Source organism: Episyrphus balteatus, chromosome 3 (assembly GCF_945859705.1).
Source record: "Episyrphus balteatus chromosome 3, idEpiBalt1.1, whole genome shotgun sequence".
In the NCBI taxonomy this organism is placed as follows: domain Eukaryota; kingdom Metazoa; phylum Arthropoda; class Insecta; order Diptera; family Syrphidae; genus Episyrphus; species Episyrphus balteatus.
In genome coordinates this window covers 69,216,149-69,236,362 of record NC_079136.1, presented here as the reverse complement: position 1 = coordinate 69,236,362, position 20,214 = coordinate 69,216,149, and the positions used below count along the sequence as shown (strand labels likewise).

Below are 20,214 nucleotides of genomic sequence, written 5' to 3'. Positions count from 1 at the left end.
GTTAGTAAAAAAACAGGCATTTTGTGGAACGAAATACAGGACGGCTAATTCTTTTCAAATCTGAAAGAAGGGTATTAGAAAAGCTTAAAGCCAGAACCATAATTGGCGGATGGAGTCGGAAGCTACTGTCAATTGTTGTTGTTTTCTTTGTATTTTCGACAAGTTTTCATCCGTCGAGTGCGATTGCGAGCGCTGTTCCCCTCCGTTTTCATCCGACGATCCGACAATTATAGTTCTGGCTTAAGTCCTAGCTTTCGGGAAGCCAACCACCTGGCGAAATCCGCCATTTTTAAAAACGTGAATTGGTCCATATCTACTACACTATTGGCTTGACCGAATAAGTTACTTAACCAAAGTTGTAGGTAATATAAATATCTTTTCTTGTGCATGCACTGTTTTTCAGTGAGGACAACGCTTTTGAGGTTATGTTGTTTTATTTTTTCGGTTTTTTTTTTAATTTTTCTTAGTCTCTATGATAGAAATATAAAAGTTGTTTGACTTAAAACAAAATATGTGTACCTTGTGACGGACAATGTTATACCATTTTGTTATACTTTTAAGGTAACTTGCCAAAATATCGTAGTGCATTTTTTTTACACTACGTTTCATTGAATTAGGGTCATGTGACATTTTTGAGAACTTAGTTGGGCAAAAAAGTTATATTTTCTTTAAAACTGATGTGCTGAGGTAAAATTTTCGAATACATTTGTTAGCAGGGTTATTCAAGGTTCCATAACAAAAGAAACAAAATGATAAAGCTTAAGATTTCTAGTCACGGCACATGAAAGACTGTCACAGGGTGACCATTTTTTTGATTTTTTTTTTCGAATGTCCATGACTTAGGTACAAAATGCGTGTTTTATTCGTAACTCAGTACTTAGCTCAGTAAAATTTTACAACGTAAACAACAACAAATGATTGCTAAGGATAAACAAAAGTTTTTTATTTGTTGGTTTACAGAGAAATTTTGTTTATACACTTGTACATTTTTGACACTTAAACAATATAGGATTATAAAAAATAAATAAAAGTAATCCGTTTTTGATGTTTATAGCATAAAATGTTTACTTAGTTAAATACTGAGTACCAATAAAACATGGCTAAAATATATGTATGGCTACGATTTTTTTAATTATTTTTTTGATAACTGTCACCACATTCCTACCATTTACAAAGTACCTTATCTATCGTTTTCATTTTGACCATGACTTTTAAGACACCCTGTATGTAATAGCTTAACTTGAAGTTTTTGAAAAAGATTTGATATTCATTATGATTTCATATTCATTTTGAAAAAAAGCATAAATTAGGTTTTTTTACAATAACTCGGGATCCGACGCACGATATACCATATACGAAAATTTTAAAATGCTTTTGTTTTGTAGCTTTTTTCATGTTGTCTATAGAGCAAGTCAGACTTAAAATTTGGTTTTTTTTTTTTTTTTTTTGTCCAAAAATTACGACTTTCCAACGGGAATATTTTTTATGAATTTCTTTATGTGCAATCAAAAATAAACGAAAAATATAAGGTGATTCAGGAGAAATGTGGGTCGAGACATGAAAAGAGCGGGAACTTTTCCCCCCAGAGGAGGGGCAATTTTCTATACAACTGACTTAATTTGAAAAAAAAAATGTTAAACATTTTGTGGTGCTTAAAAGTTGTAAGACTCATCTTGAAAAAAAGAAATAGGTTACGGCACTTTTACACTCACTTACGTTCTCAAATATCTGGAAAATTTGGTGCGACGGGGTCGCACGTACTTGCTCTTGTAGTTCAAAGCACTTTTATATTAGTTAACTTTTAGATTAAAAGCAGAGACCAGAAATAACAGTCAACCTTTATTTTTAATCGGTTTCTCTCTGAGAGTTACCACATTACTTTAAATAGTTTCGGTTAAGGTTTGAGATTTATTTTTAAAAACCAAAAATAAAGGTTATCGGTTGGGATTTATTTTTTTAAATATCTCTCAATGGTTGAGATTTTTACAAAAAAATAAATGGAAAAGGTCAACCTTTAACCGTTTTCGCTGAAAATAAATCAAAAATGGTCAATTAAAAGGAAAATGTCGAATATGTCAAGAATGTCTTTATATTGCAAAAATAAATATGAAAAGGATGTTTTTTCTAAGTTTATGTATTAAATAATGTATGAACTAAATAGACTCTCAAAGTTCTTTAGACCCAAGATTATATCTCTTTTCGTTTAGAGTAAAATCTAAAGACGAAAATGTGTTTTCCACTGTGATTTGAGTCGCTGGGACGACAAGCAAAACCAATGCAATTTCAAATTTTTCAGGAGACCGATGTTCTAATATCTAGGTCAAAGCGTTCAGCTTCCAGAAGCGTTTTCGCCCGCCCAACTTCAAACGGTTATATCTCGGAATTTTGAAAAAAAAAAATGAAAAAATTTTTTGATGCCAAAAGGTAGCGGGGACTCTAACCTACATTTGGGTGTAACTCCCATCCCTGTAGGTGCACGCGTTCTCAAACCAAGAGAACTTAAAGGTCAAAAAAAAGTTAAGCCCGATTCTGAAAAAAAAGGCATGATGTGGAGGTTTGACATGGAAGGCGATTTTTTTAAATCTGACAATGTGCAAAGCGTAGGCCCATGACACAAGCTATCATTTGGCATTGCTCCCAAAAATTGCTCTCAAGCGGTTTAGCTTCCACGAACGTTCAAAGATTCGTGGATTTTTCGAAAAAAAAATGTAACCCAACTTTCAAACGCGATTTTTTCGGGATTTTGAAAACAAAATCCAAAAACCCGATTATACCACTATCGGGTAGCTGAGAATATAAGCTTTCATATGGCACCACTCCCATGTCTATAGGAATTGATACATTTGCAGATGAGATTTATTTTTTTCTCTCAGCTATAAATCTCACTGGAAATTTTTCTTTTTTAAAAATAAAGGTTATTTTATGACCTTTATTGAAAATGGCGACAAATAAGATTTATTAAGGAGGAACCTTTCAAAAGGTTGAGATTTATTTCTGATCTCTGATTAAAAGAACTGTCTCTTTATACATTTTAAAGAAATTTGGTTGTTATACGGAAAGAGCCGACATGGAAGTGAAATTTTTGTTCAATTAAAACATTTTTTTTTGTTATTTGACCTTTTTGAGAAAAACTTTAAATGCAATTTTATTGCAATTGCTTTGAATATTACGTATGCAAAGTTTAATCAAAATAGTTAAGTCGTTTTTGAAAAATTTGCAATAACTTATGGGAGGTACACCTTATAAAAAAAATCTTTCACAATACTATAAAAATCATCTGTACCAAATTTGAAGATAATCGATTTACGCGCTAAGGCAGTACAAATGTGTACACTGTACAGATGGACGCATGACGAAACCCATTTTTTTTTTTGGAATTCTCCATCATCGTTATGTTGTATTTGATTAAAGCTAAAAGCTTCAAAACATTTTTTCACACGAAACACTTGCTTTATAGAGCAAGTAAAAATGGTCTCTTTTTCCAAATAGAATTTGGGTTATCAATATTTCCCAGTATTTTGTATGGGAGATAAAAAATAATAGATCTTATATGGAAAGTGGAAATTCACAATACTCTTATTGAGATGACAAATAATTTATAAACACTTTTTTTTTTTTTTTTTTTTTAATTTAACTATATGCCTGTAAGACCTAAGGTCTTTTAAATGCAACTGCACGGCACTAGTTAGAAGGAATAGAAAGATAGGAAAGATTTTTTGTTGGTACAGTGAATTGAGAATAAGATGATTATTATCTTATATAGTCCCACGGGTGGCTTCCAAGCTGGGGGATTAAGAAAAGAATGCTGCCTGAGGTAGGGCTCGAACCCACAACCTTCAGGTTAGCAGACAAGTACTACATCCACTGCACCATTGCCACCCGCTTTTTTTTTACATGTTCCTTACATTTTGTCCGCATATGGAGGCCTCACAGCTGTTTTAATACTCAAATCTAGTATTAAAACTTGCTCAAGGTTTAACTCTATTAAGATCTGTCATTAGTTTAATCAAAAAGTGTTTCGTTTCAAATTGTCATTTGTCCAAGAAAACGATTTTTCCTATAATTCAATGGTAACGTATTTACTTTAACTCGTTATATCGCCGAATTCACTTTTTGTGACTTGGTTCACTTCAGCTCTTAGCCCTCCATGTAATCCACCTCATAATCATGATTTTACAAAAGAGTTACCAGTTACTATGGGTAACTGGTAAGTAAATTTGTTTTCACATACTTCACATACCACCCAATTGCTAATAAGCAATTCTCCACAAAAAGATCAATTGAGAAAATTGAAGAACGAATAATGCCGACGGGCGTTCCACTAACTTTTTTACTATTCAAACTCATAGATTAAGGTCTTAAAATTATTTTTTATTATTTCCACAAAGTCTTGCTGGATCTTTCAAAGTTCATTCATATTTTTTTATGGAAACATTATATGTTTGCATGAGTATACAAAGTATACAATATATATATATATTTTTTTTTACATAAATATTTAATAGTAATTTTTTTTATAGAAAAGCACAAAAGAACAAATGTGTTTATTTTTTTTTTTAATTAAAAAGAAGAAAACATTTAAACTAAGCCAAAAGAGATAATAATAATAAAGTTAATCTTCACACCGTTAACACTTTAGCTTTTAATTAGTGAATCCGCGTGAGATCTTCTACAATTTTAATAACATCATCCACATCTGCTTCTTTCTTTTGGTTATTTATAGTTGTCTGTTGGATAAAGGATAAAAACAGATTAAAAATTAGTTTTGATTAATTTTCTAGGTAACAAATTTCACTTACTTCCAACCCAGTCACTGATTCTTTCATCTTTTCTCTACTAAGATCTAGAAAACATTCAATCAAATCACCATCGATAAATCCTTCACATGGTTCATTCTTTTGAGGTGTATTGAAACTACGATAATACGAGTGATCAATTTTACCAACTGATTTGATTGTATTTGTAAGCCTTTCTTCCAAACTATGCAAGAATTCATAAAAGTCCTGTGGTATTTGAGTCACAATACCAATGCCTCCATTCACAGTTCCATAGAGAACACATCCCTGATTTGGGGTAGTTCGTTCGCCAACATTCTGCATGACCAATGAACCGTGACGGAAGACATTAACAATATCACCCAAATGGAAACGGGCCACTTCGGGGAGTAACTGACGTTCTTCATCAGTTGTAGCAGCACTAAAATATCGTTTAGTTTAGTTTATTTATAAAGATCTTATTACATTTTAATATAAGCTATTTTATGAATTATAATATTTGGATTTGATATATAATTTAGAAATTAATAAGTATTTAAAAAGTGGTTGTCTATAAAATCGGTTTAAGGACGATAATTTTACGTGATAAAGTCAAAAGGTTATGTGCTTTAGATACAAAAAAATTATAAAAATAATTTTTTTTCTTGTTAAAATAAATTTATAAGACAATAATACCATCTCATAGTAGTATAATATTTAAGCTAAATTTTAAGACTTTATTTATATCTGTACATTTTATAGAAAAAAAAAGGATAATTTTTTGAGGAAAATCATATTTTACAAAAAAAAAAAAAAAAACAAAATTATGTACTTTTACATTTACTTGTACTTTTGTCAAATATTTTATTTGAAAAGTTTACATTAAATTATACCATCTTTAAGCCTAATTCGGGAATAAAACTGTATTCAAGTCTAAATTTCCTGCTAAAAGTATAATCACAACGAAAACATAACTGTTAATAAAGAGCCAAGTTTTCCTATGCTAAAATTATGCTCGCACAAAAGGAGAACTTGGCTTGGCTCTTTTTTTAACAGTAATGTCTTAGTTGTGATTTCACTACTTTTTGCAAGGTATTGCTGTAAAATTTAAAATCTATATTTTTTCGACATTCCTCCAACTTTCCCTAGAAAATCTTTTATATATTTCGAAAATCTAAGGGTAAAGACCACGCCTTCTGATTAGAGAATGTTTCTTTTGCATAAGATTCTACCAAGTTATATTAAGATTCTATAAGAAGTGCTCTACAATTCGGCGAAAATGTGCGGTTACCACGCCCCCTGGCTAAAATTCTTAAATTTAAAATTTGTTAGTTTGTATAAACCACCATTCTACCAAGTTTCAAGATTATATGATAATCAGGAGTGCTCTAAAATATTTGATGAAAATTCATCGTAAATGGGCGGTTACCACACTCCCTGAATTAAAAATCTCAAATTTATGATTTTTTCTTTTGTGTGCACCACAAGACCTATCGCTGTGCCAAATTACAAGTTTCTACGATAACGGGAAGTTCTTCATAATTTTGGTGATCTGTCAGTTAGTGAGTGAGATTTTCATATCATCAACCTTTTGTCCATTTTTACTTGCGATATAGGTACTATAGGGCAAGTTTAGGATTCGTAAAAAAACTCGAACTCGAGATAACAATTTTACATGACATTACGATGATGGAGAATGCCAAAAAAGTGGGTCCGGCAATTCTGTCTGTCTGTCTGTCTGTCTGTGTGTCTGTCTCTATCTGGAGCTGCAGCCTAAACGAGTGAAGTGATTTTCTTCAAACTTGGTAGTTAGCAGTTTTTGGTGATTCCCTAGAGGGGAAATTGAAATTTTTTTTTTATGACCAAAACTAACGGTACCTGCCATATAACGGAAATAGAAAAGTTAATTTTTTTCAAAAACGGCTCTAACGATTTTGATTGTAGTACTACACATAAGAGCCAACTTTTTAAATAAAAAAAATATTTTTTGTACCGTTATTAACGGTACCTGTCATAGAACGTTTTTTTTCGTTTCTGAATATCTCGTACAACATTAACCCGATTTAAATGAAAATTTTTATACAAAAGTGTGTAAGTAAAGATAATATTAAAATTTTAGAAAATTTTCAAAAAACGTATTTTTGGTTTTTTAAAAAATATTTCAAAATTTTTTTTTGAAAAATCAATTTTTTGAAAACGGATCAATGAAAAATTTTGAAATTTAGTTTTTATGTGTAAATTAATTATTTCTTCAAAATGGCATACCAACTTTTTTTTTGAAAAATGTTAAAAAATGTTTATATATAAAAAATTTTTTTTTTTTAAACGGATCCTACAATTTTCGAAAATTTTTTTCTAAAAATACCTTTTTATACAAGAAATAAAATGGCATATTTGTTTTTTTTTTTAAGATCATTTAAAACGGAGTTTAATTAATTATAAAAACAGATTTAATTTTTTTATACTACTTATGAAATTTCTTCAAAATATCAAATTTTAAATTTCTTGAATGAAAAGGTTTAACATTATAGTTACTTTAAGCATAAGAGCAAGTACGTGCGACCCCAGTCGTGCAATTTATTTTATATAGCAATAAATAAAGCAATAAATTTTCTATAACTGGAAAGCTTATTATTTCAGCTTTGATTATATGCCTCAATCAAAATATGCCTCATACAAAAAAGTTACAAATCTCCAAAGGCGTTTTGTGGTAATTTTGGCTTTTTAAATTTAAGATTGCGCAGCTTTTAGTGCATGTATCGTTAACTGTTATAATATATAATATGAAATTTTTTTTATTAGAATGCAAAATAAAGTCAAATCAAATTTCTTAGGTAAAGTGTCAAAGAGCATCCTTTTACCGTTATCTCAGAATACTGAATATTAAAACGATTGAAATTTTGTATTATGTATCTTGCTTATACATTTCGTATTTCTATCTATCAAATTAAAAAAGACATTAATTAACGGTTGATAAAGGTGAAAAAATTTGGGTTCAAAAAAAATTGTTTTCCCTGTTTTTTGCTCAAATATTTTTTTATTTTCATTCAATTGCACATCAAAAAATGCCGCTAAGGCCTATAAGTTTGAGATTTTTTAATGCTTTGAAAAATTCTTAAAAACAAAAAACACTTAAAAAACGCTAAAAAAATGTATTTTTCAAAAAATCATATTTCGAAATTAAGTGCTTTAAAAAAAATCGTAGATGTCTAGTTTTTTTATTGGATTTCCATTGAAATAACTCAACTGTCGTAAAAAATTTCTTCTACGCATAATAACCACTTTTTTCAAGGCTTACTTTATACTATTGTTTTAAAAAACCGTTCATAACTTGGGTTAGAAATTTTTCAGAATTTTTTCACTACCTTTGCCTTTTCACTACATTTTACCATCTTATTTTACCCCTTTTTACCCTATTCAATGATGGAATTTTTAAAAATCCTTCCTTTGTCTTCCTTATCTATCTCTCTAAATTTTAGTAGTGATCTTAAATTCAAGGTATGGAGTAAAATGTTTGTGGGGAAGACTTGGAGAGATTTGCTTCTGTCAACCCGCGAACCTTTTAGTGGTTAGTCATAAGTTTTCATGAAGTAACTGCTTAACAACACGTTAAGTACCTAGACCCACGTTAAGTACCCAACATTATTTGACTGATATCCACGAACAGCATGCGGTTCCAATCACCACTGGATTCGGTGCACAGTTTAGTCTGATGCACGATAATGCATGCTTGAGTGTTTTGAGAATATATTCAAGATTTTAATATGGCAGCTCTGGATTTACCACTCAGAAATCCGGACTTAAATTCAATAGAATATGTTTAGAAAATGTTGAAAAGATGCATTTGCAACCGAAATACCCCCTCCAAGCAGTCTTGACCAACTGAAAACAGCAGTGAAAAAAGAGTTACAACAAAACCTTCAAAAATGAATTCGTGGATTGAACAGACGACTTTAAGTTGCCATATGCGCTAGAGGAGACAATACCAAGTATTGAATAACATTTTTGGAAAGAACTGTCACTTGTTTCAATTTTTTTTAAATTTTTTTCTTAAAAAACAAAAATTATTTTAATATCAGTTTTCAGACGTTGAGTTTTTAAATTTGGTTTATCTTTTTTTTGGTTAGAAAAACTGATGCAGTTTAGTATTTTGGCGACTTGCTAAACAATAAGCAAACACAAAAAAATAGACCAAAGAATTTTAAAGCCATATAAAATAAAATACAGGGCTATAACTACAGAAGAAGTAATATATTTTTAATAGTGAATAAAAAACATTAATAATAATTATAATTACCTATCTTTTTGGCACACAAACAAATTTCCATTCGTTTCTGAGCCTAAAAATGTATCATCATCTAGAATTTCGACTGCTCGCATCCACTTAGGGTCACAATCTCGAGCAATTTCAACAAAAATTCCTTCCATTTGTTTATGTTGCAGCAAAGTCATTGATCTAATCAAATCTCCCACCAAAATGAAGTCACCTGAAAAAATATATTATGCATTGCTTAGGTCTAAAAGAGGACTAATTAAAAAAGGCGAAAGGAGAAGAAATAGAAATACTTCACATCTGAAATTTCTGATAAATTAGAATTACCAAAGTATTTTACTTACCCTTTGCTTTCAAATACAAAACGGTTATGTTATTCTGAATATTACACTCCATACGTAGTTCCTTTTCATTAGTCCATTCGTAGAGTCTTACAAAACTATTTATACCCGCCAAGACTTTTCCATTGAATTCCACCAAAGAATGACAAGATCCATCAATTTTTGTCTCAGCCACTTGGACAAGCTTTCCATCGTTATAATGGAAAATAATAATCCTACCCACTTTGGGTTCAGCTTCATCGCTGTAGATGAGTGCTGTTGAGACAACATAATACGTATTTGGATCATCGCCAAGTTTTGCCGACATCAAAGCAATAACATATTCAGGTGGCATAAATTGATGAGCATGCAACACTTCAAATGTATTCTGATCGATGATAAGTAAATTATTTATATCTAATTCCTGACCAATTTCAGCATTTGCCGACGAAGCATTTGCACCACCTGGCTTAGGAACCATATTACTCGAATAAGTAATGTTCTGAGCTTGTGTTGAGGCACTTGGTCTTGATGGTTTTGGACCACCACGACCTTGAACGTCAATTCGTACAGTGGCAACACCGAAAGTTTGTGAACTCTCTTGATAGGCAATACGACGTGGACCCTCGCCCAAAGGCACGGTCCGGATGTGTAACTTTTGAATTTCATCAATTTTACCCAAGATAACTGAGTTTTTCGTAGCCAAAGCTAAGCTGTCAGGATAAGCTTCAGCATTTAAAGAACACATGTGATTGACTTCTTTTAGATTGACATTGGAGAAGACTAATTTGTGATTCGAAGAGTAGATTACGGTTGGCCGATCTGAGCATGCGAATACATTTGTTGTTGAAAGTGATTTGAATGTTCGGAGAATTGTTGGTTGTGTTCCGAGAGTGACTTTCTTTTTATCCGTTAATTTGCCATCGGTTTTGTTCAAAATAAAATAAAACATAGAGCCATCGCCAAGAGCGCACAGTAGATAGTGAATGGACTCAAATGTTGTCATCAGAATCGAACGGGGAATTATTTCTGAAAATAAAAAAATTAAGTGTAATTGGTTTGATGATGCGGTAGAATAAGATCCATATGGAATTGTTCCGCTTTTCGGCAATACAATAGAAAAGAAGGGCTTAGAGAATGGAAAAATCTGCAATTTGTACTGTTTGTTTTTATCTTCTTTGCATGGGATAAGGGGTAAGAAGTCATGTGTTTTCAAAATGCTAGCAGGTGGGTTGTCTTAATCGTTAGTTTCATATTTAAAAACATTACAATAATCTGGGGAAAAAGTTACCAAACCGAGAAAGACCACTACGACCTCGCGGATTTTCAACCATGACAGAGAAGATACGACGAACGCAATTATACGTAGAGCAAATGAAAAAAAAAAACAGAGGAAGATATCAATTGCGATGGAAAAACTAGATTTCGTAAATCTTTATAAGCCCCAAAATGGAGAAGGTTTTACGAGAGATCGAGTTTTCATGAAGAAGACAGATTTGATGAATATAGAACAAAGAGGTACATGTTCCAAACTAAAGCCTACTGAATCAGTCAAGGGAAGAGCGTAGCGGAGTTTTATATGTGTTGAGATTTAACAGCACTATCTGCAGAGTTAGTGACAACCTCAACGATTTCATATAAAATCACAAACTTTAAAAAATTATAAAGGGTATTCTATAATAAAGCTGGCTACAAACTCGGATAACTATACCATCAATCAAAGGAATAATTGTCTTTAAACACACTTAAACCGAAAGAATTGCGGAAATGGGTGGGTTGAGGAGATCAATCAACTACCATAATCTTTTCTTATAAAACCTCGAATAGTGATTCGGAGTAGCAGTGCTGCGAACTTTCATAACAAAACGAATTTAATTTTTTTTTTATTTTAAGATAAGATAAAATATTATTCGAGAACAAACAGTTTCTAGTGTCCATGAAGCGCTTGAGAGACCTTGATGTACCAAGTACATCACAAATAAAACTAAATACATGTTCGTATCTTCGCAAACCATAAATATACCAGAGTCATAAAGGTAAAAAAAAAATCACAAAAAAACGAAACTAGTTGCAAAACTGACCAAAACTAAAAAAAAAACTAAATAATGTCATAGATGCTCAATAGCATTAAAATCAGGAGCGTATTTGGACCTGTTTTAGAAAGCGGATGAGCAACAGTTCACTTAATAACATCCACCTTAGTCCAATTTTTGGCCACCCTGGTGCAAGTTGTTCTAAATAAATAAACATACCCATCCATTGTTTTCTCAAGACCAAGAAATCCCATACCAGAAGTGAGCATACACCCCCATACCATTACAGATCCATCATAAATACCAAACAAAATTGGATCTATGGTTGACGTAAGATAGAAGATTTGAAGAGGCTGCAGGAGGAACCACTTTTTGAAAACTTTTGAAAAGCCGCAATGCACTTTTTCCAAAATTAAATTTATTTTTTAGCTTCCAACATAGACAAATTTTTTAGCAATAAATTTCTCAAAAACCGTTGACAAGCATGCAAGAATACTAATTGACCTGAAATTTGTAACAGTTAAATAATTCAAAATAATAATTGTTGAAGTCCATTTGAGATTTTTACATTATATACAGAACTTTGAGAAGATTTTTCTCAGGAACTTAAGAAACGTTTGAAAAAATATGGTCACGATCAATACTCAATAGCTTTACATCTCCAGAATTTTTTTCTTCCATTCTTTTTAAAGCTCAAAACATCAAACTTTTTTATACCTTAAAACATTAAACTTTTAAGACCTTAAATCATCAAACTTGTAGAGAAGTGGCTTGACCCATTATTATTCTAAATGCTTCATATATAACTCGACATTTTCCAGGACTGAAGTTGTAATGCAATGGTTTATGACATGCGTGAAGTGAAATATAATGACTGGCAAAATCAGTTTAATAAAACGTCTAAATAAACCGTCCTTTAAAACTCAAAAAACGAAGACGATTACATTATTCAATGTGCGGACCTGACCAACAAAAAATATTTGACGCACTAATACAGATTTTTAAATCTGGAGCCTGTTTCTCAAGCAACATCAACTACGTCTAAGTTTGTATACTTTGATATTTCCATCCCTTTGGAACACACGGAAAGAATTTTAAAATTTCTGAAAAATATTGACCACAAACAATATTTCCAAAGATTCAATGCAGCTTAACTGTTTTTTGGGGTGGTCGATGCAGTAATTATAGCTGATGTAGTTGATGCAGTTATTGTAGCTTGATGGGAAACACACCTTTTTATGCCATAATTATAATTACGAAATAAATTCAACCAAAATTAATTTAAACTTTTTTAAAAAACTAACTTACCACCTCCCAATTTTTCAGTGTAAATAGGTTCTAAATTTGGTAGAGATAAAATCACAGCTGAAATATCTGTCCACAAACCAACTGCAACCAAATCCGATTGAGAACTTGCATCATCCAATGGTGTAATATCCAGGCAAGCAACCTCATATTCCAATGCTTTATGACACTTTTCAACTAATTTTCCATCTTCAATTATTAAATAATATATGTCACATGCTGAAGCAACAACCAATTGAGTTGTATTGCAAGCAACAACACCAATTCGTTTACCACCTGGTGGTTGCCATTCAGCGACAAGAGCTTTAGTGCCACCTTTTACAAGTCTGGCAGTCAATGGTGTTATTTGAATGATCTTTAATTATATAATAGGTTAAATAAAAAAAGGCTTTTAAATATTTATTTTAATATTTTTTACCTGTTCATAATCAACATTTGAACAATGGAAAGTCTGTTGATCACTCAAGAATCCAGGAATATCGGTTTCTTCGACTTCTTCTCCGGTAAGAGTTAAAATACGTGTGTGCCCGACAAAGGCTAAAACCAGTGTATTCTCAAAAATGCTATCATCTATGCCGACTTTAAGAGACCACATTCCTTTGATGCCGGGTAAGTCAATGCAAGCGTGTTCTTGTATTCCAATACCGATTCTATAAATTCAATTATTAGTATTAGATTTGTTTCTCTTTCTTTCAACCTATTTATTACCTTATGATCCGCAATGAGCCATCTTTAAAACTACCAGAACATGTAATAATTTGTCCCTGGCCTTGTCGATCTAAATCGACAACTCCCAAATCCAAAATTGGACCCAAATTTGTAAAGACTTCCATTGGAATAACATATGAACCGCTATCATTTGGTGTTGTACTCAAACGAACCAATTGAGAGTCGCCATGTTTTGAACCAATAAATAAAAATCCATTATCCAAATAAGTAATGCATTCGGGTATCGATATTTCACCTGTGAAAATATGAAATTTATAAACAAAATAACACAAAATAATATTTGCAATATTCAAACCTAATAATTCGACTTTAATTTCTTTTACAACAAATGCTCCTTTTCCATTGTCTGCCGTCTCTAGAAACAGCATAAACAATTGACCAAACATATTTCCTAGCAAATATCGTTGGCCTTTACTATCGACTCGAGCATAACAGTTGATTGTACTTTGCTAAAAAAAAGAAACAAGTTTTTTTTTTTATAAAACGTTTCAATTAAGATTATATTAAACGTATTAAATTACCTTGAATGTTGAGGGTGCAACAGCATGATAGTTGCTGCCATCGTGATATACAATGGACTCCCGACCAATGACAATTGCTCCTCCTAATAAAGGAATTAATTAATTGAGTATTTTTAGAAAGTTAGTAAAATTAAAAAATAAAAATAATGTAAAAAGCCACAAAAATTAATACTTTCTTGCGATCATTACTTCTAAGGTCGTGTTGTGTCATTTTTGTTCAACGTTGCAAAAAGCTTCAAAACTATAAACAATAAGATAAAAAGAAAACGAAAAGAAGGGTACGTGAAGATTTGGGAGCTTATTGAAGTAATAAACTCTGAGATAAGGAGCCTTAAATTTGATAGTATGTAGAATGGTTTTGTAGTGTTTTTTTTTTTTTTTTCTTTTTAGAGATAATCAAATAACTTTGCTTTTATGTTTCAGGCTTAAAATGGTGGCGAAACTCTGATTTATTGTATTTAAATTCCGTCGTAGTGTTGGAAATTTTTATTCAAACATGCATAAGTATTGGCTGATGTTTAGAATATTGTCCAAGTTAGACTCCAAAAATTGTAAAACAAAGCCATGCGAAAAATATTAAAATATGCTAGCAACAACGATGAAGTCACTATTCCAAACAGAATTGAATGGGACAATGACAAGTTTTTGAGAGATGAATTAATTCATTTCCACACAGACAGTTCAAAATCTAATGATGAATGAGAGGCGGGGTTAAGTAGTTAACGAAATAAATGTAAACGTAAAAATAAACGATAAAATGGTAGAATATGTTCGTATTTGTGACAAAATATAAAAAAATAGGGTTTTTCAAAAGAATCCGTAGAAATATAACTCGAAATTGCTGTTTATAATACGTTGATTCTCCAACATTTCTATTATTGCTAATCATAAACATATCAAACAATGAAAGCTTTGGCCTAGACTGGATTTAAAAAATCTTATCTCTGATCAGATTACATAATTTGCTTCGTAATAGATGTCCTGACTGGATACTGTCTCATATACATGTGTATTTGAAGGGTCCAGGGGAAAACGGCACATGCCGACTTTCAGACAAAAATAAAATAATGATGAGGTCTTGTAGTATTTACTGAGTACTACTAGCACCTACTTTTAGAAAACAAATTTAAGTCTTGCTAAAAATATTAATAAATGATGTGTCTTTAGTGCTAAGTTGTGTGAATTTTTATCGGAATAAGTTGAAATGGACTTGTGCTTTTTTTCCTCTAAACCATCTTTTTATTATTATGAAGAAGAAGAAGTAGCAATCAAATACCTTCTATTCTCATGTTCAGCTCATTCAAGTAGACATAAATATTACTTCTTTAAAGAGACCAAATCAACACAGACATTTTCAGGAAGTTCCTTGCAATATCATGGATCACAACGGACGAATAAGTGGTCTAAGTTGTTATTTCTAAAAAATAAATAAAGGAGAATGGGCATCTTGGACGTTGAGCGGCCATTAATAAAATTGGTATCAAATGAAAGGACTATAACTTAGGAAAAACTTTTACTGTGGACGTTTCGCAGTATTGCGTTAAAAATGTAAGAAAATGCAGTATTAGTATCGTTAATGCATTACTCAATGTATGAACGACAAATTGGTTTATATTTTTATTTGGAACATAAAATATGATGCTCTGTCATTTTCCCTGAGTCTGAAGTCATTACTCTTGAAAATCCGACCAATAGAACTCATAATATAAGATTTTTAAGACAACCACTTCAAGATTTTGTTCGAAAGTTTTCAAACAATTGAAACTAACAAAAAATTGAATAACAAAACTCTCAAAATAGTCTTGAAACTGTTGTTTTAAAATGCTTATAGTTTGGGTTCTAGTGGTTGGATATTCAAGATAAAGGTCTTCAGATTTAGGGAAAATGAGGGAGTATCGTATTTTGCACTTAAAATACACACATAAGATACAACTTTGAGACAATCTGCATATCCGTTTTTGGAGTACGTCACAAGGATAAAACTTCTCCACAATATATGTAAAACTTAATTACATCAAAAAATAACAAATTCATTCCTGGCCGCGCAACGTCCACATTCCATACAAACTTGCCCATTCTCCTTTGTTTCACGAAGACCCCTTGAAGGAAGACCCGATGAATTAGAATTCTCAACCAACCTTGTGTGCGTATTAATTAATTTGCAACAATGGAGAACGGAAAGTGCACCGCACATGGCACTTTTTCATGATAATGATACTCTTGGAGGCTTTGCCAATTTCTCGCAAGAGGTAGGTAGAGGTGGTCATCAAACTTCTAAAAAATATTTTAAGTTGGGTCTTCCAAACTACAATACAATACAATAAATAGTTTTAAAACTTCTTTTATGGTTGAATTTGTCCTCTGGGATGGCGCAATTACCTTTCCTGTCTAAATCTGGAAATATTTTAGTTATAACCCCGACGCGTCTTGTTTTAGTAGATGATAAGACGGTGCGAATTGTACACATTAAATAAAGTTCACGAAATTCTATGTGGAATGTGAAAAGGTTTAACAATCGGAAAGGTAGTTGGATTACAACTTTGATAAAGGTTTTTTTTTTATTTTACAACATCGAATAGAATTGAGCTTGAGCCGATCGAAAGAAATCAATTGAGTAAATATGTAAATGTCTTTTAACAAAATTTGTGGTTTATTTTGCTTTTGTTCTAATCCTAAGGTAATAGAAAGATTTATACCAACCGATCCTTTCATAATAAGAAACCTTCCTAAAAAGAATTAAAAAAAAAAAAAATAAATAAACTCACCCAAAGGCGTTGGAACAGGAATCAATAAAGTTGCCTCTGTCTCAACGTTATCTTGCTTCCAAGCGATTTTCATAAACTCTTTATCTCTCAAATTAATCTCATGAGTCTTAACATGTCGCCCATCGTTATCCTTGTGTATAACAATTATTGTTGGATTAACACATCCATAAAGAAACTCAACATCATAAACAAGAAGTTCATCCATCCTGAAAAACAATTCAAATGTTTTCATTTTACTAAAAGACAACAAAACGCTTAATTTACCTCAAATTAGTCGCCTTCAATTCACTAGTATCCTTATCCAATGGAATAATAGTAAACAATCCCATATACAAACACATTCCAATGACCCTAGCTTTCGGATCAATCACTGCAATCTGTCCACCCTCCGTTTCCCTTCCAACTTGATCGTAAACATTGCCATGTGCTTTGGTATTAATGGTAATATTGTCACCAACCATTTTGATCTCCAAAATCATTACATTATAACGTTGGGTCAAAATAAACAAAACATCTTTTTTGCTATCCTGTTAAAAAAAAAGAGTGTATTCCAATGAAATCCTAAACAAATTGGGATAATTTACAAACCTGTGGTCGAAAATGTCTCATAACCGTAATTTGTCCATTGATATTGACTTCTTTGAGAGGACGCAATCCCTCGGGTGTAACCAAATAAATATCCAATTGATTGTTCTTCGCCACAACCAAATTAAGATCTGTTGCCGATGTAAAATTGCCTACGAAAAACAAATTACATAAACCATTTATTCGATTTCTATGGCTTGTTTATAATAAAAAAAGGAAGGTTGCAAGTTCTTCGCACTCATTATTTTAGAGCGCGTTGCATTGCACATCCACGAGTTTTGCTTCCTTCCCTTGGTTTTGGGTACTTACCGGTAACACAAGCAACTACAGCTGTAGGCTTTTGGGCAGTCACAACATAATGATGAGACATTTTTGCAGTGTTTTCTGCAATTCAATGTTAAGTTTGAAATAAGATTAAATTGATTTTTTGAACAATTTAAAAGGAATCCCCAACAAAACTATTGAAACACGGGAAAATAATTTTTTTTTTCGGAAAAACAGCAAAAAAAATTTTTTAGGACGGTGCCTGCCGCGCTTCGATAAAGAAGAATGATTTCTAGAGTTGCCATATAGCGAGGAGTAGTGTCATTTTTGTGACATTAGATTGTAGTAGAATTTAATTTTTCTTGTGTACTAAATAGGTGGTGTTCGGAAATGAAACTACACTTCAAGCAAGAAAACGGAGTTCAGATTTGACGGTCCGACTTGAAAATGCAAAAAACGAGGATACCCTTCAAGCAAACAAGTCCGACCTCGGTCCGAATCCGCTCTGTCTGAGGCGGAGCTGAGTCCGACTTCGGCTCAGAAACTGGTCCGAAGGCGGCTCAAATTAGTATGGAAATTATAATCACTGCGAAGTGGATTGCATATGTATTGGTGTGGTGAAAATCTCCATTCCGAGAAAACGGAGCCAAAGTCGGACCCGAGTCGGAGCAGCGAAAACCTACCAGAAAGAGGAACAAAAAAGGGATGACGTTTCGCATTTGCGACCAAAAAAAGAACCAGATTTTTTTTTTTTTTGCACTGAAACTGTTTTATTTTTTTTATTTTTTTTATTTTATTTTCACAAACACAATTTTTATAATTATTTTCTGGTGAAGGCCAGCGGCAGGAGAACTCGATGTAATTTGACAAATTGTGGATGTTGAATGTATGTGGGTGCTGGTGGCGTCAAGGCCCCAGCCCATAGAATTCGTTGCGTCCGTTCCGTCGAAGTTTTTGACTGACAGCTCGATAAAATACACACGTTCTTATGGGAAGCGACCCATAAGCGACGGATCGGACGGAGACGGACGGTTTCGACGGAAGAAGTTGCCCAACTTTCTACTTTTTCATCCGTCGTATGGTTTGACATTGGTTGTCAACAATAGATCTGTTCATTTTTCTGTTTGAGAGTGCACACCGGGGAATTTCAGAACTAAATGAACTGCGTTCTTTTCTTCTCCGATTTTATGAGTTGTGAAATTTCAGTATTCATTAGTGAATTAATTGTAATAAAAGTAACATTTAATGATGTATCTTATAAATTATATCAATTAAATACTCAAATTCTGTTGTAGAGTTCAATTTTACTATGTCAAAGTCATATCTACAAATGATAATCTGTTATTAAAAATTGTTTTTAACTGAAGAGCAAGTACCTACATGAAATCTAGTCGCGCATTTTATTTTATTAAAAAAAAGAACAACAATAATAGTTAAAAATTTCTTGCATCAGAACTTCCTTAGTGCACATTCAGCGATAAAATATCGAACACACCTCGGAATTTGAAGTGAGCTGTCAAAAAGCAATCCGTCGTACGACGTATTCTATGGGTCACCCCTTTCTGTCCCAAACTTCAACTTCAACGGATGGATTGACGGAACGGACGCAACGGATTCTATGGGCTGGGGCCTTCAGGCTGCCGAAGAAGATTTCCTCAGAAAAACACAAAATGATTAGTTTATTATTTAAAAAATCACTGCGCGAGCACACTCACCCATATTTTATCGATGAATCCTTTTTTTGGCTTAAAATGATCCCATATTATATATAGTAATTTAATATTAAACAAGGCGAGACACGACACGCCACAAACACTGCAAGAAAAATAAAATAAAATGAAGTTGACGCTTTGTTTTTCTGTTCCCTTTGTCTTTCCTTCGTCAATTTTCCTTTTCGCACTTTTTCACCACGATTCTCGTTCGACTTTTGTGTTCATACACAAAAAGTTGCAAGTGTGTGAGTGCAAGCCCGATTTTCGCGGTCTGAGGTCGGAGTTTCTTTGTTGAACTCAGTTTTCTTGCTTGAAGGGTAGAAGAGTTTGCACTCACACACTTACATTTTTTTGTGCACGAACACAAAGTCGAAGGAGAATCGTGGTGAAAAAGTGTGAAAAGGAAAACGAACGTAGGACAGACAAAGGCAACAAATTGGGCTTTTAAGCCAAACGTCAGTGTCGAAGAAAAAATAAAAAAAAAAACAGAAAAAAAACTTTTAACATTTCAGAATTGATTTGATTGGTTGGTTTTTTCTTGTACTTCTTTAATAAACAGTTATGATAGGAAGGAAAAGAGAAAGACAGATTGCTTAAAAGCCCGATAGACAAAGTAAAATGTGTCATTTTGTTATTAGCCCTGTTCCATTGGAGGTGGTAGTTTACTACTGGTAGATGTTTTGGTTAATCTAGTACTATCATCTACTCATGCTCTTCTTCCCCAGTAGATACGATTTGTATTGAATACGTTAAAAGTGCGTTCCATTGAAAATCGCTAGTAAAGTACTAGTAGTACTTTGCCACCTCCCAAAGGAACATTGCTATTATTTGTCCTTTGGGGCAGTGTCTCGTGGTCGGTTGTTGGGTGTCAGTTCGTGTGTCATGCCTCGTTCTAAAACTAAGGCCGTGTGTGAATTGCGTCAAATAGTTAACCCCGTGTAAAAATTTTGACA

At 32.5% G+C, this 20,214-nt stretch overlaps 1 protein-coding gene across 1 annotated transcript; it reads right to left on the bottom strand.

Moving 5' to 3' along the window:
• Nucleotides 1-4,350: 4,350 nt before the first annotated feature.
• Nucleotides 4,351-17,843, bottom strand: LOC129916755 (DNA damage-binding protein 1). Its single transcript, XM_055996880.1, has 13 exons — nt 17,595-17,843; nt 17,289-17,437; nt 16,965-17,227; nt 16,701-16,906; nt 13,936-14,018; nt 13,710-13,863; nt 13,394-13,649; nt 13,104-13,335; nt 12,689-13,040; nt 9,372-10,376; nt 9,052-9,241; nt 4,800-5,196; nt 4,351-4,727 (listed from the first exon to the last, which is right to left on the bottom strand). Exons 1-13 carry the CDS (start codon nt 17,653-17,655, stop codon nt 4,647-4,649), a joined length of 3,429 nt encoding a protein of 1,142 aa, XP_055852855.1. The 5' UTR covers nt 17,656-17,843; the 3' UTR covers nt 4,351-4,646.
• Nucleotides 17,844-20,214: the final 2,371 nt, after the last annotated feature.